Raw genomic sequence first — 27,527 nt, 5'->3', positions numbered from 1 at the left:
GCCCCCACTCCCCAGATGTAGCAAAGCAGGCCTAGAATGCATGGAGAGCTTTTAATAGTGTGGCAATGTTTGCTATAAAAAAATTAGACAAATTATTTGAAAGAGCATGCCAATGTTGAATGCTCACATCCTCCCTTCTCACCCCACAAAGAATTAAATGAAATTATATCTTGAGACATATCCTATTCTAAAATGGGAAATTAGGAAATTAGGCATAGCAAAAAGTACAGTATCTCTCTCTGTTTCTCAAGAATTTATACCATCTGGGTTTCCACTCTCTGTCCCCGCTCCATTCCACTCTCCTCTGGGTGGCAGGCAGCCCTGGCCCCTCAGAGGCAGAAGTTGGAAACATTCTCTTCTCTGTCTTCTTCACAGCCTCCCACCAACCCAGCTACATCTAATCAATCACCAGTTCCTTTCACTTCTACCTCCTGGATACCCCTTCTCTCCATCCTTATTCACACTGCCACTTCCCTAGTTCACACTGTCATCATCACTCACCTAAATTTCTGTAACAACAGCCACATTTCTCTCTCTGCCTTCAGAGTTCCCCCTCTTCAATCTGTTCTCCAGTCTGTAGTCCAGAACCTTCTAAAGTGCATTCCTTTGCTTAAAACTCATTTCCCATTGCCCTTAGGACCAAGCTTAAACTTGTATATACGGTAGTCCCCTCTTATCTGCAGGGGATCTATTCCAAGACCCCCCCAGTAGATGCCTGAAACTGCAGGTAGTACCAACCCCTATATCAACTATGAATTTTCCTACTCATACATACCTATGATAAAGCTTAATTTATAAGTTAGGTGCAGTCAAGGTCAACAACAATTAGTAATAAAATAGAACAAATATAACAGTAGACTAATAAAAGTGATGTGAATGTGGTCTTTCTCTCCCTCTCTGACTCTCTCTCAAAATACCTTATTGTACCATACTCGCCTATTTTCAGACTGTGGTTGGCTGCAGTAAATAAAACCATGGAAAGCAACACTGTGGCTAAGAGGGAACTGCTGTATACTGAAATATTTTGCTTCTTTCCTCTGCGCCTTTGCACTTAGTACTCCCTCTGCTAAGAGTGGGTGAAGGCAATCTCTTCCCCCTTGTCAAATTTCACTCTTGTGATCCTTCAGAACTTAGCTGAAGCATCAGTTCCTACGGAAATTTTCCCTGATCCCCACCCCTTTACCAAACTCAGGGCTGGGTGCTCCTCCTAGGAGCTCTGGCAGCATCCTAGGCTTCCCTTCAAACAACACCTGTCACATTCGATCCCAAATGCCTGTTCTCTGTCCTGTGTCTCCATCCCACTTGTGAGGTGGGGATGGCACCTTTCTGATCCAGGGTTGTTTGAGGCTGCAGCACTGAGCTCAGGGCCTGCACCTAAGGAGGCTGTCCATGAATGTTGTTGCAGGAAATTCATCGCATGCACTGTCGAGCCGGCTTTCAAAGTCAGTGGCAGCATCTGTCAGAAATGAAATGCCACCAGCATACCAGCTCTCTCTCTACTCGGGTCACACAAATGGCTAGGGCCTTCTTTCCTTAGGACTTTAGCAGGACCCACAGAGCTACCACCCCAGCCCACCCCCTCATTGATGGCCCTGTGCTTACCAGCTCTGCCCAGAACTTGCAGAAGGTGATGGTTGGGAGGAGTGGAGGGCAAGTGAATGGTGAGGTTTGCCTGATTGTCATGCTTCTATTTTACCCCACAGTTCTCTTTCTAACCCAAAGGAGAGTGCAGATCAGTGAATCCTTGAAGTTCAGTATCGCCAAAGGGCTCACACAGGCATTGCGGAAGGCTTTCCACCAGAACGATGTCTCAGCTCACGTAAGTGCTTTGCTTTGTAACCAAGCTAATCCATCACAGTCTGGCTCTTGGGTCTAGAATATGTTTAGGTTGTTTTCCTCCTTTCTAGGCATCATAACAACACTGGCCAGAAGTAGAATCTGTCTTCACTTTGGCAACTAGCTAATGTGTAGTGGCTCGAGAAAAAGGTCAAATTTTGAGATGGAAAATGGAGACTGATTGCTTTATGTCTAGATTTCTTTTTAAAGATTGAAGATATTGGCCAGGTGGGTGGCTCACACCTGTAATCCTAACACTTTGGGAGGCCGAGGCGGGTGATCACTGGAGGCCAGGAGTTTGAGACCAGCCTGGGCAACATGATGAAACTCCGTCTCTACTAAAAATACAAAAATTACCTGGGCATGGTGGCAGGTGCCTGTAATCCCAGCTACTCGGGAGGCTGAGGCAGGAGAATCGCTTGAATCTGGGATTGCAGTGAGCTGAGATCATGCCACTGCATTCCAGCCTGGGCGACAGAGTGAGTCTCTGCCTCAAAAATAAACAAACAAACAAGCCTGAATATATTGTTTTAAACCATCCCATTATCCCATCGTTTGGGGAAAGTATTTGCATTGTTTGTGTAATTTTCTAGAAAACTCTCCGTTGCTTTTTCCCTTATTTTCGTCACTATCGTAAACAGTGATTTATTTCTGGACATTTAAAAATTACCCTGACTTGTAAATCGAGTCTGACTTTGCTTAAATTGCCCACTGCAGACAGGGAAGTAACATTTTTTCTTTTAATGCCAAGTACTGTTTAATGAGTGCTGGCTGATTTTGATGGCTTATCCAAGAGACGGAAGCTTCACTTTACATCTTTGGGTTTGATTCCAAGTTTTCAAACAGTAAATGCGGTTGGCAGTAGGTAGACTCCCATTTGCACCACTAAAAACTATTGCTCTGGCTTCTTCTTTTGATGTTCTGTCCTACAGCTGCAGTCAGCCTACTGACCCCCTCCCTCCCATCAACACCAAGATCTAGAAAGGAGATTTGGCACATACTTTATTGATCATTGTCGATCTCTTTTATATATTTCTTAAAAAGAAGAAAAAAGAAAGAAATGCATTATATGAGAGGCTCTTATGATTTCTGCACCAGAAACTTTATGGGAAGTTGAAAATGTGAATATTTCCATTCAGTTGCCTGATACAATTTTCACTAATCTTCAATCATTCTCAAACTACTTTTACAGTTTTGGTCTTTGCTGCATATAATCACAGACCAGTGTGACAATGAGTATAATTTTTTTAAGGGCTCTGTTTTAAAAACTTAAGCACATTTTTTTGAAAGGGCATTTGATATTACCACCATAAATGGAAATCAAGATCATTTGCCACAAATAAAAGGTGATGGTAAGAATGAGAATAATGGAAACCAAACAGCTTGTTAAATTCAGGCTAGAGGTTGTTGCTTGCAGAAGGCTCTAAGGCTGAGCCTGGTATCCCTTTGTTTGTTTATTTAAAAAAGGAATTAGCAAGGGTTAGAGAGATGTTAAAAGCAAATATTCACTAAACTGAGACTTATTCCTTGGGGTCATTAGAAGGGTTGAAAGGGAACAACTTTGTCACTGAGTGATTTAGTTGATTTAGTGTTGTCTTGTGCTGTGTCCATGTTCCATGGTGAAATACCTCTTGTTCCACTTAAAATCATCTTGAGCGCCATATTCAGGAAAAGCTGAGGGGGAGCACACAATGCGGAGGAAGCAGAGGCACACCCATTCTGTTGCAAAATCAGCTGTCTTGCTTCCTTTGGAAAAGACACACGGAGATGCAAGAATATGGGGAGAAAGCAGGTGTCAAAAACTTCCTGGCCGGGCACAGTGTTTCATGCCTATAATCCCAACACTTTGGGAGGCCGAGGTGGGAGGGTCACTTGAGGCCCGCAGTTTGAGACCAGCGGGGGCAACGTAGTGAGACCTCCATCTCTACAAAGCATATGTAAATTAGCCAGGTATGGTGGCACATACCTATAGTGCTAGCTACTCGAGAGGCTGAGGTGGGAGAATTGCTTGAGCCCAGGAGGTCAAGGCTGCAGTGAGCCCACAAAACGAAACCCTGAGTTCCAGTTTTACAAGATGAAAAGAGTTCTGGAAATGGATGGTAGTGATAGCTGTACACCATTATGAATGTGTTTAATAGCACTGAACACCACACTAAAAAATGGTTAAGATGGTAGATTGTATATTGTGTGTATTTTACCACAATAAAAACTTGGGAAAAAAGGAGCTGCATACATATATGTATGTGTATATATATGTTACTCTTTTCTCTGTTTTTCAAATATACAAATTCTGTAATAAACATTATATTTAATATATTAAAACCAAAACAAATTAAAAAAAAAACCCCTGAACTGTGAATATGTAACACCAAAAAAGAAAAAATAAAAATAAAATCTAAAGCCTCAAAATCTTACAGTTGAGACAGAAAGAGCTCAGACCATCAGTGTCCCCTAGGATTCAGCTGTCGGAGAAATTCTCTGCGGTGCATCTCTGCCTTGGTCTTGAACCAATTTACCAGCCAAGGACAGTCTGAACAAGTCTTCTCTCTGCTTCTAGAAAGAGGAATTCACTTTACTTACTTCTTGACCCTTGCCCCAAAGGTGCCCCCACTTAATCTATCATTTCTACCTTTTAATTCTCATAAATGATGAGAAATATAAGAAAGTGATTTTCCCAGCATTTCATTCACTGAAAACCTCTTTGAACTACTCTCTCCTTCCTACCTTTTTGGTAATAATAATTGATGGTCACAGGATTATACTGAGGCACTTAAAGAATAAAAAAGATACAGATTTAATTCTATTCCATGAAGGTTTAATGTAAATTACATTTTGTTGTTTTTGTGATATTTTGAGACTTGCCTGTTAAGAATATTTGTTGAACGAGAACATTCTATTCTCCAGTCTTGTTTCTAACAGCCGTGGTTCTAAGAAATACCAAGAAGAACTTAAAGTACTGTGGAAATAAACAATGGGGTTTGTGGGTCCATTTGTTTTGTAGGTGGACATTCTGGAATATTCTCATAATGTCACAGTTGGTTATTATGCTACCAAAGGGAGGTTGGTGTATTTGCCTGCTGTGGTGATCGAAATGCTGGGTGTGTATGGAGTCAGCAACGTCACTGCAGACCTGAAGCAACACACCTCACACTTACAGTCTGTGGCAGTACTTGCCTCCCCATGGAATCCCCAGCCTGCCGGCTACTTCCAGCTAAAAACAGGCAAGTGACTCGGAAGGAAGGGATTTTCATCCATTCTTGTGTTCAGGGCAGTACCAAGTGGACACCTGTTTAAAAGCTCCATCGCTAGCTGCTGTGTCATTTTTTAAAGTCCCCGTGAACCTTCTTCAAAGGATCCTGCTAATCAAATGTCCAAGTTCCTTGCACATCAGCCTAAACTCTTCCAACCCTAGATTTGTTAGAAATGTTCTATCATAGGAGCCTTCCTTCCCAATTTACAAACTTAGTACTTTTGAGCACCAGGTACTATATTTTATATTTCTTTCTATATTATTAGTGGGTACTAATAATAGTTGAATGTGCAAAAAAAAAAAATCTATAGTTTGGAGCAATGGGTTCCAGATGCCACTGAATGAGAATCTCTGAGTTTAGGTCTTAGAATATATTTTTTTTCAAACTCTGTGGTGATTTCTGGTCTGCAAAGTTTGTAACCTACAAGAGTGGAGGAACTCTTAAAATCAAAACAACTTAGCAATGGAGGTCAATGATTTTCTTTCCTCCAAAGAAATAGAAGGCATGATCTCTCTTAGATTATGATTGGTCAGTCTTTGAGCAGATGTCTACATATTCCAATCAAATAAAATCATAAAATCGTTTGTATTGGTGGGAATCTCTGGTTTGATTGTGCTCTTAATTCTTCTGTGTTATAATTCATCTTAAGAGCCACTTTCAAAACTACAATTAAACCTTGTCTGGCCTTATTATTTATTTGCCTAATTCCTCTCATCTAAAATCATGCTATTTTGTATTATGACCACTGTTAAATCCAAGAAACTGAAACATGGAGCTTTAGTGAGCACTAATTGACTTCTCTCATTCTAGTGCTGCAGTTTGTGAGCCAAGCGGACAACATACAGTCCTGCAAGTTTGCTCAGACAATGGAACAGAGGCTGCAGAAGGCGTTCCAGGATGCCGAGAGGAAAGTCCTGAATACCAAAAGCAACTTGACAATTCAGGTAGGGAGGAAGGTGCTTCAGTCTGTGTAGTTGACAGACAACCACAATGCAGAGTCTGGCAAGAAATGACTTGGGTCTTCCCATTCAGAGCTGCCATGTATAAACGTAACTTTGTACTTCAGACGGTGGTGAGGATGTCTGGGCTCTGGCCATGACAGGAGGGATGCTGCGTCCCTGTGCACCTATTGTGGTTTTGGGGCTTTATATTTCTTTCCCCATGGGATGCTTTCTCATGCCTTTCTAATACGTTTATTATTTTGAAAAGTTGAACTAGGCTGTACTGTATATGTCAAATGTCTAATATAAAATGAATACATGAATCAATTCTAAGTAGCTAAGTCACCAAGAGTTGCCCATTCTGTGATTTTATGCATTGGCTTATATTCCAATCACCTTAGTTTAGACACATGCCAACACACACACACACACACACACACACACGCACACACACACACACGCATGCACACACACACACGCATGCACACTCACACATACACATGCGTTTTATATTGAAGTCTTTACTATGTGCCAGGAACTGTGCTAAATGTTTTACAAGTATTTTGCTACATAATACTTAAGACATCCTTCTGAGGTATTCTTACTCCCATTTCACAGAAGAGAGAACTGAGAGGCTAAGAAACTTCCAGAAGGTCACACGGTAAAGAATGGAAGAAGGACCTGAGTCAATCCACTACACTATACTCACGTCGATGCAGTGTAGAAATGGGGTCCTTAATGAAACCTGTGTCAAACAACAGAATTCTTTCCCAGGGAAAATCCCTGGGAAATGAATCATGGCATGAGTGAGGAGGAGGTAACAGATGAGGTTAGAAGCTACAGGAGTCTAGAGTTAAAGGGTGATTGATGGGAAAGTATCCCCTGTAGGGGCTGCTTTTATTGGGGGACAGGATTTTAGATGCTCTAAACAGCCCTTTTAAACATTTAAACAGCCCTTTTAAAAATATTTAATTATTTGTAGAGATGGAGTCTCCACATATTGCCTAAGCTGGTCTCCAACTCCTGGGCTCAAGCAATTCTCCCTTTGCGGCCTCCCAAAGTGCTGGGATTACAGGCATGAACCACCACACCTGGTGCACCATATTTTTTTTTTTTTTTTTTTTGCAATTACATAGCTATCATCCCACTAAAGACAGATGCTTCTTAATGATATTCATCTAGCCCCCAATTAACTCTTCAATGTCTCTGTTTTGACTACTGAACTAAAGCCTTTGCAGTGAGACCCAGTGGTTTTAAAATGGACATTTAGCATAAGTGAATTATCGGCAAAGCCAATATGATGTAGAAAGCATACAATTCAACTTGAGTGAGCAGCTTTCCTGTTCTAGATTCATCCAAAGTGTAGATGGAAGTATCTCATTATGATTTGGTTCATGTTAGACGAAGATCTAAAAATGTGTCACAGACTGAAGATTTATGTAAGGAGTGTGACTCAGCTCTCTTGTGGGAACTCTTTTTCTTTCTGATTGGATTTGTGATCCTCACAGGTGCATGAGCCTAGTTAGATCTTGGCAGCACAGCATACTTTAATTGTATTCAGGAAGCACAGACTTATTGAGTGTCTGCTATTTATCAGGCACTGGGAAGGACACCAAGATAAGCTGCCCTTGGCCTTAAGAAGCTTCCTTGTGTTGTTGCATGGTAGTTGTGGGCCATTGGAGGAAACTATATAAATCAAGTAACAAACCTTCCTTGGAAAAGATGATAGGAGGTGATTCGAAGATTACATCTAAATAGATTTTAGATGCTCTTGAACATTTAAACAGCTCTTGAAATGAATGGATAATTGGATAAATTGTTTTTATTAACCCTGTTTCCATTTTTGCCTTGGCTGACAGGAAGCCCAGAGCCAAATTTGTTGCCTGGATTTAGTAACCCTCAGGGCCCCTATATTATGCATGGTAACTGCATGCTAACGTTCCCTTGGGGCTGTCTTTCACCAGGGCCTGTTTTTGTAATTAATAACTTTTCCTTTTATTGTATAATATGTAATTTGTAAGGCACCTTGAATCCTTTGTGGAATAAGACCATGTAAATATTTAATTAATTTGCTCAGACAGTCATTGAAAAATCGACTTAAAAACTTGTATAGGTTTGGTATTAGGGACTAGATTACAGTGGACTCAATTAGGACGTTTTTGGTTGCCAGGGACAGAATCTAAGCTGATGAAGCTTAAGCAAAAAGAGGAAGTGATTGGCTCATGTAACTGAAAGGTTCACACTTGTTTATTCCGACACAGTTGTATCCAGGTGATTATTTGATTTTTCATCAAGCTCTCTTTGTTTCTTGGTTGGCTTTGCTCTGCACTGGCATTGTCCGTGGCTCCCATGGGGTGGCCCCTCACAACCCCAGATTTGTCTCATCCTTGTTGCGCACAGTCTTGTGGAACCGAAGTGCCTTTCCTGGTGTTATTCCAGTAAAATTCCTGGGATTAGCTCTCATTGAACCTACTGTGCCCTTTCTGGGCCAAGGAGGTTAAATGTCCCAATGAACTAGGCCTGACTACTCCTGAAACTTGGGTGGGGCAGCCCCATCCAGAACACATGAGCAAAGAGGAGAAATGGTTCCCTGAGGAAAATTGTGATGCTATCAAGAAGGGAGGATGGATGCTGGGTAGGCAAACAACAGCTTTCTGTTCCATCAGCCTATAGGTCTTCTTAGCTAAATGAATCATGGCATGAGTGAGGGGTAAGTAAGAGATGAGGTTAGAGGCTACAGGAATCTAAGAGTTAAAGGGTGACAGGAAAGTGTTCCCTGTAGGGCCTGCTTCTATTGAGGGACAGGGCATGAAATTCAGGGACCAGTGCCATGACTTTGAACCTGTAGGCCTCCTATTTTTGGAGCTAGTCTTAAGTATACATCAAGAATGACCTCACTTTTCTTACCTATAAAAAATTAGTGTATTAAAGAAAACAAATAAATGGAAAGACTTCCTGTGCTTATGGATTGGGAGACTTTATATTGATTGTTACTACCCAAAGGGATCTGAAGATTTAATGTAATTCCTATCAAAATTCCAGTGATTGTTTTTCACAGAAATAGAAAAATTAGCCCTAAAATTCCCATGGAATCTCAAGGGGCTTTGAGTAGCCAAAGCAATCTTGAAAAGGAAGAACGAAGTTGGAGGTCCCATACTTCCTGATTTCAAAACTTACTACAAAGCTATGGTAATCAAAACAATGTGGTGCTGGCATAAAGGCAGACATCTAGACAAATGGAATAGAACAGAGAGCCCAGAAATAAACCCTCTTGTATATGGTCAAATGTTTTTTGACAAAGGAGCCAAGGCTATTCAATAGGGAAAGGACAGTCTTTTTAACACATTAGGAAAACTGAATATTCACATGTGATCCCAAAAGAATGAAGTTGGATCCTTACTTAACACCATCTACCAAAAGTAACTCCAAATGGATCAAAGATCTAAATGTAATATCTAAAACTATAGGACTTTTATAGGAAAGCATAGGGGAAAAACGTCATGACACACAGTATTTGGCAATGATTTGTTGGACATGGCACAGGCAAACAAAAGAAAAAGTAGGCAAATTAGACTTCATCAAAATTAAAAACTTCTGTGCATCAAAAAACACTACCAGCAGAGTGAAAAAGCAATTCATAGAATAAATGAAAAATATTTGCAAATCATATATCTGGTAAGTAGTTAATATTCAGAATATATAGAGAATACCTACAACTCAATAATAAAAACAAACAAAAAAATCCAATTAAGAAATGAGCAAAGGATTTGAATAGACATTTCTCCAAAAAAGATATACAGATGACTTAAGCACATGACAAGATGCTCTACATCACTAATCATTAAAGAAATGCAAATCAAAACCATGAGATACCTATTCACATCTATTAGGACGGCTATTCTCAAAAAATGGAAAATACTAAGTGTTGGTGATGATGTGGAGAAATTGGAACCCTAATGCATTGCTAGTGGGAATGTCAAATAGTGCATCCCCCGTGGAAGGCAGCATGGTGGTTTCTTAAATAACTAAACATAGAATTACCATATGGTTCAGCACTTTCATTTCTCATTCTATACCAAAAAGAATTAAAAGTAGAGACTCAAACAGGTATTTATACACCCATGTTCATAGTAGCATTATTCACAACAGCCAAAAGGTGGAAGCAACCCATGTGTCCATTAATGAATGAGAGGATAATCAAATGGCATATATATATACGATGGAATATTATTCAGCCTTTAAAAATGAAGGAAATAATGTATGATTGGAATGCAGAAAAATTTTAAAAAGGAAATTCTAATGCACGCTACAACATGGATGAACCTTGAGGACATTTTGCTAAGTGAAATAAGCCAGCCACAAAAGGACAAATGCTATATGATTTCTCTTATAAAAGGTGTCTAGAATTGTCAATTTAATAAGTGATTCCACTTATAAGAGGTACCTAGAAAGTAGAATGGTGGCTGCCAGGGGCTGTGAGGAGGGAGAAATTAGGAGTTGTTTAGTGGGTATAGAGTTTCTGTTTGGGATGATAAAGAGGTTCTAAAGATGGATGGTGGTGATGGTTGTACAACAATGTGAATGCACTTAATGCCACTGAACTATACACTTAAAATGGTTAAATTTTATATGTGTGTTTTACCACAATAAAAAAAATTATAACTTAACTGGTCAAGTATAGTATATACATGAGGCACCCACATTGCAAACTTTGTAGGCTTCCTTGGGCTCCAGTGGGATTTGGGTTTTTGTTTCATTTCGTTTTAGGGGCAGGGTCTGGCTTTGTCTCCCAGGCTGGGGTGCAGTGGCACAATCATGGCTCACTGCAGCCTCGGACTCCTGGGCTCAGGTGATCCTCCTGCCTCAGCCTCCCAAGGAGCTGGGACTAAAGGCATGCAACATCATGCGTGGCAACTTTTTCTATTTTTTGTAGAGACAGGGTTTTGCCATGTTGCCCAGGCTGGCCTTGAACTCCTGGGCTCAAGTGATCCATCTGCCTCGGCTTCCCAAAGTGCTGGGATTACTGGCATGAGCCACCACACCCAGCCAGGATTTGGTTTTGTCGAGAGGTAAAAAATAGAATGTTCACAATAGAGATAAAGATTGAAAAGTGTTTTTTTTTTTTTTTAGTTATTATTTTTTTTGGTGGCCGTATGGTGAAGTTTTTTAAATCGATCAGAAAGAAATGCCTTTCTTTTTGGTACCTTGGGAAAGAATATGCTTAGCCACAGGTATTCATGCCTTGGGGAAGAAGCTAAACAACACTCCAAAAATACTTCCAGAGAAGAGAGTCAGAGTTGACCGGACATACTGATTCAGTTTATTGTCAGTCATGGGAATATAGGCTCTGGATTAAACAATTAAAAAGGGACCAGGTATGGTGGCTCACAGTTGTAATCCCAGTACTTTGGGAGGCTGGGGTGGGTGGATCATTTGAGCCCAGGAATTTGAGACTAGCCTGGGCAACAAAGTGAGATCCTATTTCTACAAAAATGAAATAAATTAGCTGGGAGTGGTGTCATGTGCCTGTAGTCCCAGCTATCCAGGAGGCTGAGGTGGGAGGATCGCTTAAGCCTAGGAGTTCAAGGCTTCAGTGAGCCACAATCAGGTCACTGCACTTCAGCCTGGGGGACAGAGGGAGACCCTGTCTCTAAATAGGAGGGGGCAGGGTAGAGAAAAGGTGGGAGAGAGAGAGAGAGAGATCGATTGATCAATCTTCCACTTATGGGAAAAAGTGGGAAATAAAATGAAGAGCTCTTCCCAATAGTTTCCTGGGTGATGGATTTCCTAAAAACCGTGACTTGATCACTACACATTCTATGCATGGAAGAAAATATCACATGTACTGCATACATATAGATAAATATTATGTATCATTTTTTAAAGTCTATAAAAAATTTTTTTAATAGGAAGGTAGCAGAGATGTTAATATGTGAACACCCAAAGGTCTGGGAAAGACAGGGTGTTAGTCAGTGTCCTGATAGGAAAAGGAGGCTGCATTCAAATGAAGGTGCCTTTGTAGAAAGAAGAGTGGGCAGGTTCTGGGGAAACCGCAGGAGCAGTACAGTACCCAAGGCTCTAACAGCTGGGACCCGATGGGGCGAGTGCGGGGTTCGAGGTTCAGCTGCCTGATGGGAGTGAGCTTTGACCCCGTAAGGAGGGAGTCCTAAGCATCAATACTTTGACCTCACCCTCCTCCCTCTCTCCCATATCCTCCCGAAGGCAGTGGAGCCCACTGGGGTTGTCCACAAGGGTCTGCCTCCAGGGGCACCGGACAGGGCAGAGAGGGTGGGTGGCAGAAGGATCTGGAGGGAGAAGGGAAAGCACGCAGCACAGAAATTCACAAAAAAAGGCCTCACCAAGTTGAATGACTTCCTACTAACGATGCTTTTCAAATCTCATCTGTAGGATATTTTTGTTCATACATTGACCCAGAAAGCTTCATTTTCCAGCAACTGAAAAACTGGCTTAGACAAAATGTGAAAAGAAAACCATGCCATCTCATAGGATGTTTTACACATTCAGTGTTGAATTAATAGAGCACAAGGAAATGTAATTGCTCTCTAAAGAACAGATTCTATATTTCTGAATTCCTTTTTCTTTTTCTTTCTTTCTTTTTTTTTTTTTTGAAGAATCTTGCTCTGTCTCCCAGGCTGGAGTGCAGTGGTGCAATCTCGGCTGACTGCAGCCTCTGCCTACTGGGTTCAAGCGATTCTCCTGTCTCAGCCTTCTGAGTAGCTGGGATTACAGGCACATGCCACCATGCCCGGCTAATTTTTGTATTTTTTTTAATAGAGACGAGGTTTCGCTATGTTGGCCGGGCTGGTCTTGAACTCCCAACCTCAGGTGATCCGCCCACTTCGGCCTCCCAAGGTGCTGGGATTACAGGTGTGAGCCACCGTGCCCGGCCTCTGAATTCCTCTTCTAATTAGGTTCTGTCACTCTGCCCGTGACCAGACTGGTTTTCAGCTCTGTTCGCTCCTGGTCCTTTCAACTTTCAAATTCCCTGAAAGTTTGACTCAGGCTTTCTCTGTCTGAGCAGGTGAGCCCTCCTTAAATGTAACATTCCAATGCTCTATTTTATATTTTCAGAATCATAAAAGTAACCTGAGACTATTTAGCCCAGGAAAAGATACACATACCAGTGATTAAGAACCTGGAGTCAAACCACCTGGGTTCAAATCCTGACTCTGTCCTTTATTAGCTGTGTGACCTCGGGTTGGTCCCTTGATCATTCTGGGCCTCGGTTTCCTCATCTGTGAAAGGGAGTCATCACCGGATACATCTCCTAGGGTTGTGGTAAGGAGTAAATGAGATGACACGCCCTTAGCGCCCTGCCTGACACACAGCAAGCAATCAGAAATGATGACGGTTACTCTTGTCTCTTCCTTGCTGTTTCCCTGACCCCCTTTCATTCCTTCCCTCAACTCCTGCTTAGCCTCCCCCTCCCACGGCCTCCATGAAACACACCCTGGTCTTATTTGGCCTGTCTCCCTCCCCTTTTCTCTTGTGTTGATTCAGATTGTGAGCACGTCCAATGCCTCCCAGGCAGTCACCTTGGTGTACGTCGTGGGCAATCAGAGCACATTCCTCAACGGCACCGTCGCCAGCAGCCTCCTCAGCCAGCTCTCGGCTGAGCTGGTGGGATTCTACCTCACCTATCCACCGCTAACCATTGCTGAACGTGAGTATGGCCATGCTTACGGGGACCCAAAGGTTTCCCCTGGGGCCTTTCTCCATTTAGCAAACATTTATAGTGCCAGGCCACATGCTACCACCTTTATCATAGAGTGACAGCTAAAATATGTGATGGATTAAGGTTGGATTGATGAAAAGTTTAGCGCACATCAAAGGAAGCACTTGCTAGGTGCCTTTGTCCTTTGCATTTCTCTTATCTCATTTAATCCTCAGACCTGCCCTATAAGACAGATGCAAAATTAGCCCCATTTTGCAGAGGAGAAAACTGAAGCTCTAAGAGGTTTCATGAGATACCCACTCTCACTTAGCTAGTGAGCCATGGGACCTGGGGTTTGAACCCAAGCAGTCTGCCTTCTGAGCTTACAATTCTGCCTGCTAGGGCAACCGATCTCTGAGCAATCTGGGTTGCTATGGTTTTTCTCCAACTTAGGCCATCAGCAAACGTTCCCAGACCTTGAGGCTCGGTCCTGCCTCCAGGTATCGTAATAAAACTCATTTGCAGTCCATGGTGTGACTTCAGTTGCTGAGGACCCCGTAGTCTTGTGATGTTTCAGTTACATAATCCTCATTACCATGCAACAGGCATAGACTTTGAAGATGCAGCAGGTTACATTTTGTATCCGAATGTTTATTTGGTAGCCAAAGGATGGAAAGGTTTGTACTCCTAAATTTAAACATTCTTACATTTCACAAGGTAGCTGGGCAAGTTTATTTTTTAATACATATTAGCAAAATTGTCTCGTGATTTCCTTCTGTAGTTGTTTTTGACACTAAATAAACAAGATAATATGCATGAATGTACTTAGCACGTGGCAGCCACTCAGAATTTTTTTCAAATGTTTGTTTAATGGCAAGCTTTTGTAAACGTCCACATAATAAGGAAAGATGACTCTGGGTTTTAGGGAAAAGATGATGTCATAAAAGATGGCATTATGTCACATGTCACCATGGGAAGACTTTATTTTCCCTCATCCTTTTATTTCTGAAAACAACTGCGATTTATTGAGCACTAACCATATGCCAGGCAATGTACAAATCCCTTTGCATGTATCAACTCCAGTAGGCCCCATACTTGTAAAGAAATAGGGGCCTTTTGTTACAAGCATTTGGCTACTAAACTTAAGTCCTTGAGGTTGGAAAAATCCATCCAGGAGATAATCATTCCTAACAATGTTAGTGATGGTCTGGTGATTTTTAAAGAGAAAGCTACAGCAAAGACAGGTTCCTGCTGTGGGTCTTGATCAAGAAGGTGTTCTGTTTGAACAGAAGATTTTGATGAAAAAACGGAAAGGGCAGAAACTCAGAAATCCTAGAAAACTCTTCATCTGCAAGTTGGACCTTTATTGAGTCTTTTAGTTTTCTAAACAGTGAGATAGTTTTGGTTCATATGTCCTAGAATCCCTAAGAATCACAAAGCAGGATTTAGCCACTTGCTGTTTTGTCACTTATACCTGTTTTCCTTAATGAAATTTCAAATAAGCCAGGAGCCATAATGCATGCTTATAGTCCAGCTACTCAGGAGGCTTAGGTGCAAGGACCACTTGAGCCCAGGAGTTCAAGAACAGCCTGGGCAACATATCAAGATCCCATCTCAAATATAACTAAATAAATAAAACGAAACAAATCAAACCTCTAAAAGTAATTGGGTATGTTTCTTATTTGTTTTAGCACTGGAATATCCCAACCTTGACATATCAGAAACAACCAGAGACTACTGGGTAATTACAGGTAATCTCTTATTTTGTTATTTCCCCTCTTCATGCTGTCAGATTTGTTTATTTTTTTTTTAACTGTAGGCCATTCATTAATAAGATTGGCACTTTTCTTTGCTCCTGTCTTATAAGTCAGGAAGTTACTTCTACAGGACCAGAAGTGAATGGGGTAAGCTGAGATAAGAAAAGACATCACACTGACGATGAATATTAGCTAAATAATTCAAAACAGCTTTCAAGTCCTCTTTTGCAAAAAGTGACCCTATCAGAAGTTACCATGTTAACTGAAGAAGGTCTAGGGCATCAGTTTATAGTGAATGGTTATCAGTTTATAGATGGAAAGCCTTTTTGGACTGCCCTACAAAACCCAAATGAAAGAGGAAGGCCGGGCATGCACTTGACTCTCTCCCCTGGCACAACATGCACCCAGACCAATCCTGGCAGGTCTTGACAGTGAGGGTGTTTGGAAATAGAAGGGGGTTCTTTTGGTGGCACTTTCCCTTTTGTTCCTTGACATTTGACTGTGGATCTTTACGGAACAGCAAAAAAGTTCTTCTTTGTGTTTTTCAAAAGCCAGACAGTAGTTTCGGGATTGAGAGCTGAAGAACAGATGTTTGTAGGAGGAAAAGTGGCCAGCCTAGCCAGGAAGGAGAGGAACAGGAGGAGAAGTAGATGAGTCTACTGGCACTGCTATAACCAAGTGCCACAGACTTGGTGGCTTCAACCAAGGGTGGCTTCAACAACAGACATTTATCTGCTCTCAATCCTGGAGACTAGAAGTCTAAAGCCAAGGTGTTATAGGATTGGCTTCTTTGGAGACCTCTCTCCTTGGTTTAGAGATGGTCATCTTCCCCCTGTGTCTTCACATGCCCTTCCCTCTGGGTCTGTCTGTATCCTAATCTCTTCTTATAAGGACACCATCATATTGAATTAGGGCTCCCCAGTATGACCTCATTTTAACTTCATTTCCTCTTTTTTTTTTTTTTTTTTTTTTTGAGATAGAGTTTCGTTCTCGTGGTTCAGGCTGGAGTGCAATGATGCAATGATGTGGTCTCGGCTCACTGCAACCTCCACCTCCCAGGTTCACGAGATTCTCCCGCCTCAGCCTCCCAAGTAGCTGGGATTACAGGCACACACCACCATAACCAGCTAATTTTTTGTATTTTTAGTAGAGATGGGGTTTCACCATGTTGGCCAGGCTGGTCTCGAACTCCTGACCTCAGCCGATCTGCCCACCTTGGCCTCCCAAAGTGCTGGGATTACAGGTGTGAGCCGCTGTGCCTGGCCTAACTTCATTACCTCTTTGAAGGACTTATCTCCAAATACAGTCATGTTCTGAGGTACTTGGGGTTAGGGCTTCAAAATAGGAATCTGGGGGGACAGGCCGGGTGCAGTGGCTCACCCCTGTAATCCCAGAACTTTGGGAAGCTGAGACAGGTGGATTGCTTGAGGTCAGGAGTTCAAAACCAGCCTGACCAACATATCTACTAAAAATACAAAAAAAAAAAAAAAAAGCCTGGCCTGGTGGCAGATGCCTGTAATCCCAGCTACTTGGGAGGCTGAGGCAGGAGAATCACTTGAAACCAGGAGGTGGAGGTTGTAGTGAGTCAAGATCACGCCACTGCACTCCAGCCTGGGCAACAGAGTGAGCCTGTGTCTCAAAAAAAAAAAAAAAAGAAAGAATTGGAAGTGGGGGGACACACATGAGCCTGTAACAGGGTGGAGGAAAATCCTGCACATCATGGAAGATGTGCCTGGGTAAGCAGCCTGGTCCCAAACTTCTCCTCTGTCCTCTCCCATCCCCTCTCTCACTTGCGGTCCCAAGCAAGCAGCAGATGGGCTGCTGCCTAAAATACTAAGGACTGTACACCCCTGCTGGATGAAACCTGCTCAAGAACTCTTCTAAATTGCAGAACATTGCATTTCTTTCCCTCTGCTGCAGAGCCATCGGTATGCAGAAATCATTTTACCTGCTAAGAAGGCAAGCAAAAAAAAAACCACCCCACCAGAGTTTATGCCCAAGAGAGAAACAGTGCTAACCCAGCAACACATTTTTGGAGCTAGTGGCTTATGTAACATTTGCAAAATCATGTTTTCTTTACAAGGAATGGTGTTTTTTTTTTTTTTTTTAACATGGAGATATTCCTTCCTTCTATTAACTTTAAGGTTTACATTAAATGATAACTCATTCACCCTTCACCACAGGCTGTCCTTGACAACCTCTTGTGTCATCTTTTCTTCATCTACTTGTGTCTTGCCGTGCCTCTATTTTGGTAACATAACCTTAATCAAAGGTCCATTCCAGGTCTTGTTTTCAGGACTCACCTCAGACTTAGCCCTCTACCCACTCACTTATGAAACCCTTATTTGTCATTGCTGTTGGTGTTCAGAATCAACAGTGGCTTCCATCACTGTATTTAGGGCTGGCTGGATCAGTTGGTTAGTGCTTGGGAAGGGCTGGAACCAGGTCTCAGGATGATCATCCTGCCTTCCCTTTGACCTGTGACCACCTTCTGAACCCCTGGGTAGCCACCAACCAACCTGTCCCATAATTTACCAAAAGGGTAGGGGATAAGGACCTATGAGGCTTTGTTCAGCCTTTACTCCCAGACATGCATCACAGGCGTCCTGTCTTCTGCTCATTTCTAACAGCCAAGAGGATTTGGAGCAAATTCTCTTTTCTATAGCTTGTATTAGGAAAGCCTGACATGTTTTCATCTGTTTTCCAACTAAACTTAAATAGGTTTTTGCAAACTGTACATACTTCTCCTGCCTCAGAGGGTGGGTCCCTTCTTGATGGAAAATCACTGGCTTAAGGTGACTCCTGAAGTCTCTTTACAGAGAACCTAGAGGCTACCCTGCCTGCCACTCAGGGGTCCTGCAGTGAAGTTTGTACATGTGAGGCAAGATAGAAATGTGCAGATTCAATATTGCTGCCAGACAGAGGGGACAGCCCATTTCAGGCTTACCCATCTGCCTTTATTTCTCCTTCCAGAGGCAAAATATCCCAGACCCAGCAACGGAAAAATTTCTTCTGGTCTCAGCTCTGCCATTTTCTAACCTAGTGTGTCCTTGAGCAAGCCACTCGGGCCATGTGGACTTCACATTCTCCTTTTGTAGGAGGAGGGAGAAGTATTAACTGAGCATTAAGATTCTTTCAGTGCTAAATGTGTAGGATCCAACCGCAAACAAAACAAGTTAACCTGAGTACAGAAGGCTGAACCAGGCCTGATCACTTGAATTGTAGAGCCCAGTGTGATTGTGAATAAAGAAGGAATAAGAGAACAATGATGTGAAAGTCATTGAATCTTCTGGACAAAGCTTCATTGAACACAGCTGGGGACGTGCCCAACTCCTCTAAGCTGAGTCACCGGTGGCCAAGGCTGGGGGGCCAGGGCCAAGGCTGGAGGGGCCAGGGCCCTGGCTCATGTGCTAGGGGACTGTTGTCTTCCTGGTTGTCTGCGCCAGGTCTGAGCTTCTGCAGTTCTGTGGTTTCTGTGTCTCTGTGAGAGAGAGGGGTACATGCCGCTTTCTGCTGCCTTCCAGGTGGACAGAGAGGGCTAGGGAGCCTGAGCCTGCCACATTTTTCAGGGGAAAGGGGAGGAGCCATGTCCTGGGACACATTTCCATGCCTTGCAGGTGTTTTCTTCCTCTGGTAAGGATGTGTTTAGCAAAGGAGGGGCACGTTGTAACAACAGCAGCTACCATTTATTGCCGTTCCCTCAAGGGCCTTATGATAGCACCAGGCTAGAAGCATTTGTTATTGAATTATCTTTTCTTAACAGTGACACGATCAGTAGTAGGTTATGACCCCTGTGTTTTCAGATGAGGAACTGAGGCACAGAGAAACTCAGCAACTTGCCTGAGACTACTCAGGAAGGAGAAGCCTGGAGGCAAACCCAGGGCCCTGCGCCCAACTCCTGCTCTTCCCCATCTGCCCCCTAAGGAGGACACATTCTCTTTGCAAGGAGTGGTGACGAAGCTGTGGAGATTGTCCGGTTGATCCCCTGTAACTCTGTGAGACATTCCCACAGCCTCTGGCACTTCCGTGGAGGCTTTTTTTTTTTTTTTTTTTTCAAAAAAATTTTTATTGGCTGGGTGTGTTGGCTCACACCTGTAATCTCAGCACTTTGGGAGGCTGAGATGGGAGGATCGCTTGAGCCCGGGAGTTTGAGACTAGTGTGGGCAACATAGTGAGACCTCATCTCTACAAAAACAAAACATAGCTGGTGTGGTGGCTCATGCCTGTAGTCTAGGCTACTTGGAGGCTGAGGCTGGAGGATTGCTTGAGCTCAGGAGGTTGGGGCTATAGCGTCGTGGTCCTGCCACTGCATTCCAGCCTGGGCAACAGAGAGAAACCCTGCCTCAAAAGAAAAAAGAGAACAATTTTATTGTAAAATATACCTAACGTAAAAGTTACCAGTTTGAACATTTTTAAGTGTGCAATCCAGTGGGATCAAGTATATCCACAATATTGTATAACCACCACTGCTATTTCTGGAACTTTTTTGTCACCTGGAGGCTTTTGACTGTTCCCTTTTTTTGATGTCTGCCTTTGAAGCATCACCGAGATTCCCATAAAATAATCCCCGATGACACCTCTTGACTGTCCTGTGTCCCCTCTCTCACTCTTGGCCAGTGGTCAGGAGAGGACAACTTAGAAGTAATACTTCAGTCATTTGATCTGTTATTTTGCTAGAGGGGCCATCTTTGAACCAGCAAGTACATGGGCTTTTCTGTCTGGGGACAAGAGGTGGGCCAGCCCTTCCGTGATCTGATGGCTGTGTCATGAGGGATTCCGGGGATCCTCTGGGACCTGACACAGTGGGAACAGCGCAACTCTTTGTTTTATGAATTTGTGGGAATTAGGCTGATGCATGAGCTGGGAGTGTCTGACAAGGGCCCGAGAAAGAGAGCTGCTTTTATACCCTCCAGGGGATTATTTGGCATTTATGACTTCAAAGAAGTAATTTCAGAGACCTGGCTATGGGTTTTCTTTCTCGCTTGATCTATTTAAACATCATTCTCTGTGTCCATTGTTGCCGGTTATCTGGGCTTGTAAGGAATGTGATGATCAGCGTTGGCTGCTGGTAGCCCCCTGTTGTACTGGATGCCATAACTACAATGCGTTCTTCACATCCAAGCTATTTCCATGTCCTGGTAGGTGGATGATATCGATGATCCTTGGATGGGCTCTGGTAGAACAAACTCTCTTAATAATGAAAAATCTTATCTTCCCAGCCCTTTCAAGTTTTGGTCTCTTTAAGAAAATGAGATTTGTTTTACACATTTTTAATTTGAAACATGACCGTGTTTGAAGGCAGCCTTTGTGTGTTTGGGGTGAAGTATGTTTCCCAAGGGATGTGGAACAAGGACTGGACTTTGGGGGTAGACAGAAAAAGGGAGTTGCCCTGATAGTAAGTGAACACAGCAGTCCTAGAACAGCCCTAGTGGTCCTGAAAACCCTCCTCCCTGCACTGGCCATGGCTGAAACCGTCATTCATGCCTTACCTGTTGACTATGGATGCCCTGGCTATAGATAAAGCCTAGCGGTGGAGAAAGGATGGGGAAGAAGGGTGTTCCTTTTACCTTCTTCACAGCAGGCAATGTTCTAAGCTGCTTTACATGTCCTGTCTCATTTAAACCCTAGAGCTCATTGGGCTTATGTTGGCTGTGATGTACACTTTCTTATTGCCTTTTTACAGAGAAGGACTTGGACTCAGAGAGGGCCAGTGGCTTGCCGGAGGTCCCTGAACTGACAAGTGCCATAAGAGACAGCCCACTCTTTCCATTCAGCCATCCTCTTCTCGAATGAGAGAGCATCTGAGGGGTCTGGGTAGCTTTAGGGTGGGCACTCAAAGGACTCCACAGAGGAGGCAGAGATAAGGACACTCAACAGGGTAGTCTGCCCAGATATAAGGGATTGAGTTACCGGATGGAGCTCAGATTCCTCAGCAAAGCTGTGGACAAGGCAAAATAAAACAGGAATAGCCCTGAGCCAGACCTTGTGTGGAAACCAGCAAAAATACCTGTTAGCCATACCTACAGCTGTGCTGTGTTTCCATGTGGACTTTGAGCAACACAGATCATCATCTTAGGTGAAGTTTGAGTTAAATACAGCAGCATTAGCAATGTCACAGCTCACAGAGCAATGAGCCCAGGCTCTGGAGTTACACAGTCTGGCTGTGCTGGTTGCTAGCTGTGTGACCTCAGACAAGTCACTTAATCTTTTCAGCATCTATAACATGTGGATAATGATTGTCATGGGGCTGTCGCGAAGGTGAAGTGAGGTAAGGATGGCCAAGCCCTAATACGAGGTAGGACACAGTGGCCCTTGGTGGCCTGTGCAGGGTCAGTGATGCTTGTGCTTACGGAATCTGCAGAAAGCCTGCCTTCTGAGCTGCTTCTCTGCCTTCTGCATCCACAGTGCTGCAGGGTGTGGACAATTCGCTGGTGGGCCTGCACAACCAGAGCTTTGCCCGGGTCATGGAGCAGCGCCTGGCCCAGCTATTCATGATGTCCCAGCAACAAGGCCGGCGGTTTAAACGGGCCACCACCCTGGGAAGCTACACCGTGCAGGTAGGTGTATACAGAGCCACTGGGGTTTTCTAATAACTGGGGGTGGAGGGGGTGATGTGCTTCCTGAGGCTAAATCAGTCAGTGTGCTCAGAGGAGCCTCCATGCTGCCAGCTGACTAAGCCATTTTATCAATGCTGCTGTTAGGTTTTGGGAACTGATGGTCTTAACCATCAAAAACATGAAGGAGGGTGAGAGTTTGCTGCTCTTCTGACATTGTCACTAACTGGGTTATAACACAAGGAAGTCTCGGTACAAAATCTGCACTCATGCAGATATTTTTGAAACAAAAAATTCTTGGTAAGCAAGGACAGACTCATCATCAGCTTGTTAGTAATTAGCTCAATGAAGTCCCAGCTCTCTGTCCTTTTAGACTCTCTCACCTCCATTCCTCTGAATAGCAGATGCACCATTATTCCAGAGACAGGATTCTGTTACCTGTATGTAGTCAGTTTCAACAAACAGAACCCTCCAAGCTTATAGTGGACACCTGGCCATGTAGAGATTTAGGCTGGAGGAATGTAGCAGACACTAGCTGTATCCAGCCCATATCCCTTTACCATTTCTCTGCATTCCAGTTGGAGTTCGAACAGCCAGCCTCTGAATCTTTTTCAGAGGGCTACTTTCGAGATGTCAAAACCTGCTTTGCCCATGCCGTGCTGGTTGGAAGTGCCTGAGAATTACCAGTATTATGAATACCCTGGTATTCATCTAAAACTACCATGTTTTAGATCATTTTCAGAGCTTTCCCACAGAATTAAGCTTTTGTCATTGACTGCAGTAACTGGCTTAATAACGCATCCCTTGTAGGCTCCTTCCCATTCCTGTATTACCTCCTCACCCTCCTGCCAGTTCATTGCACCTCTCAGATAAACTAGAAGCACTCAGCTCTTCTCAGGGTCTACTTCTGACGGCACCCAATCAAGGCAGTAGCCATCCCCAGGAGTAGAGATTCTAAGCCTTTCTAGATACTTTAGCCAGTTCCTTGAAGAATGAGAGCCTCTCTGGTTTATTCTAGCCAGGTCTGCCTATCTTGAATTGCACTGTCACCACTGAGAACTCATGTCTAACATTTGTTGTGCTAATTAACAAAGCTCTGTTGAGCATAATGTCAAATTAGAGAAGCATTCCTGGTAGCTGCCTCTGGAGTGGGGACTTCTTAACTGGAATCGAGCAGACTACTCCTGGCATGTGAACCCCTGATTGATGATTGACCACATCTCGGGTGTAACTGAACCATAGCACACATGCATAGTATCACACTGTCTATGAGTAAGCATTTTAAAGGAAATTGCAGCCATTAGCATAGTCTGTGTGCAAATCTTGTCCCCAGGCAATCTTGAAAGTATAGACAACCCATCTTAATGAACACACTTCCCTGCATGAGTCATCGTCATGCCCCGATGGAAACTCCAGGTCCCTCCATTCGCAGTTGGTGAATTTGGCCCTTTGTCCTATTGGATGTTGCTTTGGTTCTAAAAGTCTTTGTGGTCTGGGATGACCTTATCACGAGGTAAAGTGGTGGTTAAGCTTGCTTGTCAGGTTTGTGATTTCTCCTTTGTAGGTTCCATGTGAGCTCTATAATTTCCACTCTTCCAAATGACAGGAAGAAAGTCACTGGTGCTCAGATAACGGAACTGGGATTTGCATCAGCCAAAGGGGGAGAAGGGGCCAACCTACAACCCTGGTGTTATTTGTAAACCTAAGAAACCTAACACATTTTGCTTGCCAAAGGGCCCAGAGAGGTGTTCTTTCTCTCTCTCTCTTTTTTTTTTTTTTTTTTGAGACAGAGTCTCACTCTGTCATCCAGGCTGGAGTGCAATGGCACAATATTGGCACAGTGCAACCTCTGCCTCCCAGGTCCAAGCGATTCTCCTGCCTCAGCCTCCCAAATAGCTGGGATTACAGGTGCACGCCACCATGTCCAGCTAATTTTTGTATTTTTAGTAGAGACGAGATTTCACCATGTTGTTCAGGCTGGTCTCAAACTCCTGACCTCATGATCTGCCCACTTCAGCCTCCCAAAGTGCTGGGATTACAGGTGTGAGCCACCACGTCCAGCCCTCTCTCATTTCTTCTAGAGCTCACTTGGCCCCTTTAGCTGCCTGGAAAGTCTGAGGGAAGCAGGTGGGGGTTTATTTCTGCAAATCCCTGATTTACAGAGGGTGTAGATCACCTTGTAACATACCCTTAAAGAAATCTTAGCAGGAGGAATTTGCTAGTAAGTTGAAATTGAGAGAAACTATTAGATATTTGAATGGTCATTCAGCTTCTACCGGATTCTACTAACACTTTCCCCACCTCCTTTCCCACTAGGGAAAGGAATAACATGGCCCAGTTTCCCCCAGAAAATTCAGTCTGCGTGGGTTACAATATCCTTCTACCCTGAGGCCTTTCTTCTGGGCTTAGATCATTTTAAAAGATGTGCTACCTTCATGAATATGGAGATTTAACTGTCTAGAATCTAAAGATATTTCTTCAGTTGACATATTTGAAAAATTGAGGCCTAAGAGAAAATGTATGACCACTAAAAATTTTTAAATATTTGACTTAATTTGTAACCGAAGTAAGGCAAGTTTTAACTACCACAAGATGCCATTTTTACCTACCAAAGATTAGTAAAATACTACGATCCAGTATTGATGAGTGTGGAGCGAAAAGGGCACTTTCAAACAGAGCAACTGGGTATGATTTTTCTGGAGGGAAAGTGAGGAATTTAGACAAGAAACTCTTCGATGATCACAAAGTGACTCCTAGAAATTCATCTCGGCCAGGCATAGTGCCTCACGCCTGTAATCCCAGCACTTTGGGAGGCCAAGGTGGGTGGATCAAGAGGTCAAGAGATGGAGACCATTCTGGCCAACATGGCAAAACTCCGTCTCTACTAAAAATACAAAAATTAACTGGGCGTGGTGGTGCATGCCTGTACTCCCAGCTGTACTCGGGAGGCTGAAGCAGGAGAATTGCTTGAACCCAGCAGGTGGAGGTTGCAGTTAGCCGAGATCGCGCCACTGCACTCCAGCCTGGTGACAGAGCGAGACTCTGTGGTGACAGAGCGAGACTGTCTCAAAAGAGAAAAGAAAAGAAATTCATGTTGAGGACAAGGACACACGGGTGAACACAAAGACGAAAGAGTGAGAATAGTGTTTTCCAGAGAGTGTCTAGAAAGTGATTAGGCCGTTCTTGCATTGCTATAAAGAAATATCTGAGACTGAGTACTTCATAAGAAAAGAGGTTTAAATGGCTCATGGTTCTGCAGGCTGTGCAGGAAGCATAGTGTTAGCATCTGCTTCTGGAAAGGCCTAAGGAAGCTTCGAGCATGGCAGAAGATGAAGGGGGAGCAGGTCTCACATGGCAGGAGTAGAGGCAAGAAAGAGGGTGGGGGGAGGCTCCACGCACATTAAACAACCAGATCTCACAAGAACTCATTCACTACTGCGAGGACAGCACCAAGCCATGACCCAAATACCTCCCACCGGGACCCACCTCTAACACTGGGATTACACAATTCAACATGAGATTTGGAGAGGACATGTATTCATACTATATCATGATCTTATCAAGTGTTCTTTTGAAAAGGGGCTCTCTGGCCAAATCGGTTTGGGCAAGGCTGCATCCTAAAGCCCCTTCTTGAAGAGTCCCAAAGCCTATTTGCATACCAAAGATCTAAAAAGACCTGAAGTAAAGACATCTCCTTAATTTTCTTCAACATACTGGTTTCCAAGTTTAAATGTCAAAAAGCCCTTGTTTTTAAGTAATATCTATATATTCCCAACATTTTATTATGAACTTTTTTTTTTTTTTTTGAGATAAAGTCTCACTCTGTCACCCAGGCTGGAGTGCAGTGGTGTGAGCTCAGCTCACTGCAACCTCCACCTCCCAGGTTCAAGCGATTCTCCTGCCTCAGCCTCCCGAGTAGCTGGGAGTACAGGTGTGTGCCACCATGCCTGGCTAATTTTTGTATTTTTAGTAGACACGGGGTTTTGCTATGTTAGTCAGGGTGGTCTCGAACTCCTGACCTCAAGTGATCCACCCACCTTGGCCTCCGAAAGTGCTGGGATTACAGACATGAGCCCCTGTGCCTGGCCAACATTTTCAAACTTGTAGAAGAGTTGATAAAATGATAGTCAACACCCGTGTCACTATCTGGGTTCTACAATTGACATTATACTGTTACTATTTTATATTTGATTACATATATAATTTCCAAACACTTCCATAAGGTTTTCTTAACATATATTTTCATATACTTCTAAATCATAGATTGATTTTGACATTCTAGCATTTCATATAAATGGAATCCTACAGTACATACCCTTTTGTATAAAGCTTTTTTGACACAGTGTAGTGTTTTGACATTCATCCGTGTTGTTGTGTTATTCAGTAGTTTATTCAAATTTTTTTTGCTGAATAATAATCTCTTGTATGAATATATTACAGTTTGTTTATCCATTCTTCTGTTGATGTACACCTAGGCTTTTCCAGTTTGTAGCTATTAAACAAGGCTGCTGTGAACATTCTTCCACAAGTCCTTTGGTGACCACATGGCTTTCAGTCATCTTAGGTATATAGGCTGGAATTACTGATTCATAGGGTTGGTGTACATTAGTTCTATAGGAAACTGCCAGACCTTTCTCCGAAGTGGTTGCACCATTTGCACGCCCACTAAACAGACAGGTGTTCCAGTTGCTTCACTTCTTCATCAACACTTGGTGTTATCAGTTCTTACTTTAGCCATTCTGGTGAGTATAGAGTGGTCTCTTGTGGTTTCAATTTGAATTTCCCCATTGAGCATTTTTAGGTGCTTATTGGTTATTCAGACTTCTTCCTTTGTGAAGTGTCTGGTCAGCTCTTTTGCTCATTTTCTATTGGGTTGTAATAATATCTATTTTTTAATTGTTATGTATAGCATATACACAAAACAGTATAAGAAAGATGCAGAGTTTAAAGGACACTAATAAAAAGAATCCACAACCTGAAGGGTAAGAACATTACCCTTACCTTATCCCAAAAGGCTTTTATATGTCTTCTCTGATTGTACTCCCTTCTTCCCTCTTCAGAGTTTAGAGTGAATCTGAATTTTGTATTAAATCATTCCCATATTTTTTGTATAGATTTTACCATCCAAGCCTGTATCTCTAAATAGTATATTATGTAGTTTTGCTTAATTTTTAACTTTATATTTTGTGATTTGTTCCTTTTGCTCAAAATCAGGCTTTTGTATTCATCCACAATGATACGAATAGCCATAATTCATTCATTTTCACCACTACACTGTAGTATTTCATCATGTGAATATACAATAGCTCATTATCCAACCTATTATTAACAACATTTGAATTTTTAGTCTTTTTACTGTTATAAACAATGTTGCTATAAACATTTTTGTACTATCTTTTAATATCCTGTAAAACTCATAATCTGTAATATAAACTTTGGAAAATACTATACTATTTATGATTTGTTAATTATAACTGAAAAAGTTGATAACCAAATGTTCAATAATCAAGGGT

General features: G+C 42.8%; 1 protein-coding gene across 15 annotated transcripts in view; it reads left to right on the top strand.

The window, feature by feature from the left end:
* Nucleotides 1-27,527, top strand: part of KIAA1549L (KIAA1549 like) — a 315,005-nt gene that overhangs the window by 179,613 nt on the left and 107,865 nt on the right. For all 15 annotated transcript variants that reach the window (XM_055281967.2, XM_055281966.2, XM_055281965.2 and 12 more), the window contains 6 exons: nucleotides 1,704-1,819; nucleotides 4,838-5,057; nucleotides 5,898-6,031; nucleotides 13,550-13,712; nucleotides 15,395-15,454; nucleotides 21,866-22,017. In XM_055281967.2, the coding sequence (XP_055137942.1) occupies nucleotides 1,704-1,819; nucleotides 4,838-5,057; nucleotides 5,898-6,031; nucleotides 13,550-13,712; nucleotides 15,395-15,454; nucleotides 21,866-22,017 (845 nt within the window). The remainder of the gene's footprint in view (nucleotides 1-1,703; nucleotides 1,820-4,837; nucleotides 5,058-5,897; nucleotides 6,032-13,549; nucleotides 13,713-15,394; nucleotides 15,455-21,865; nucleotides 22,018-27,527) is intronic.

This window comes from Symphalangus syndactylus, chromosome 6, assembly GCF_028878055.3.
Source record: "Symphalangus syndactylus isolate Jambi chromosome 6, NHGRI_mSymSyn1-v2.1_pri, whole genome shotgun sequence".
Taxonomy (NCBI): domain Eukaryota; kingdom Metazoa; phylum Chordata; class Mammalia; order Primates; family Hylobatidae; genus Symphalangus; species Symphalangus syndactylus.
Note: the sequence above shows the minus strand (reverse complement) of the source record. Positions and strands in the feature narration are given on the sequence as shown.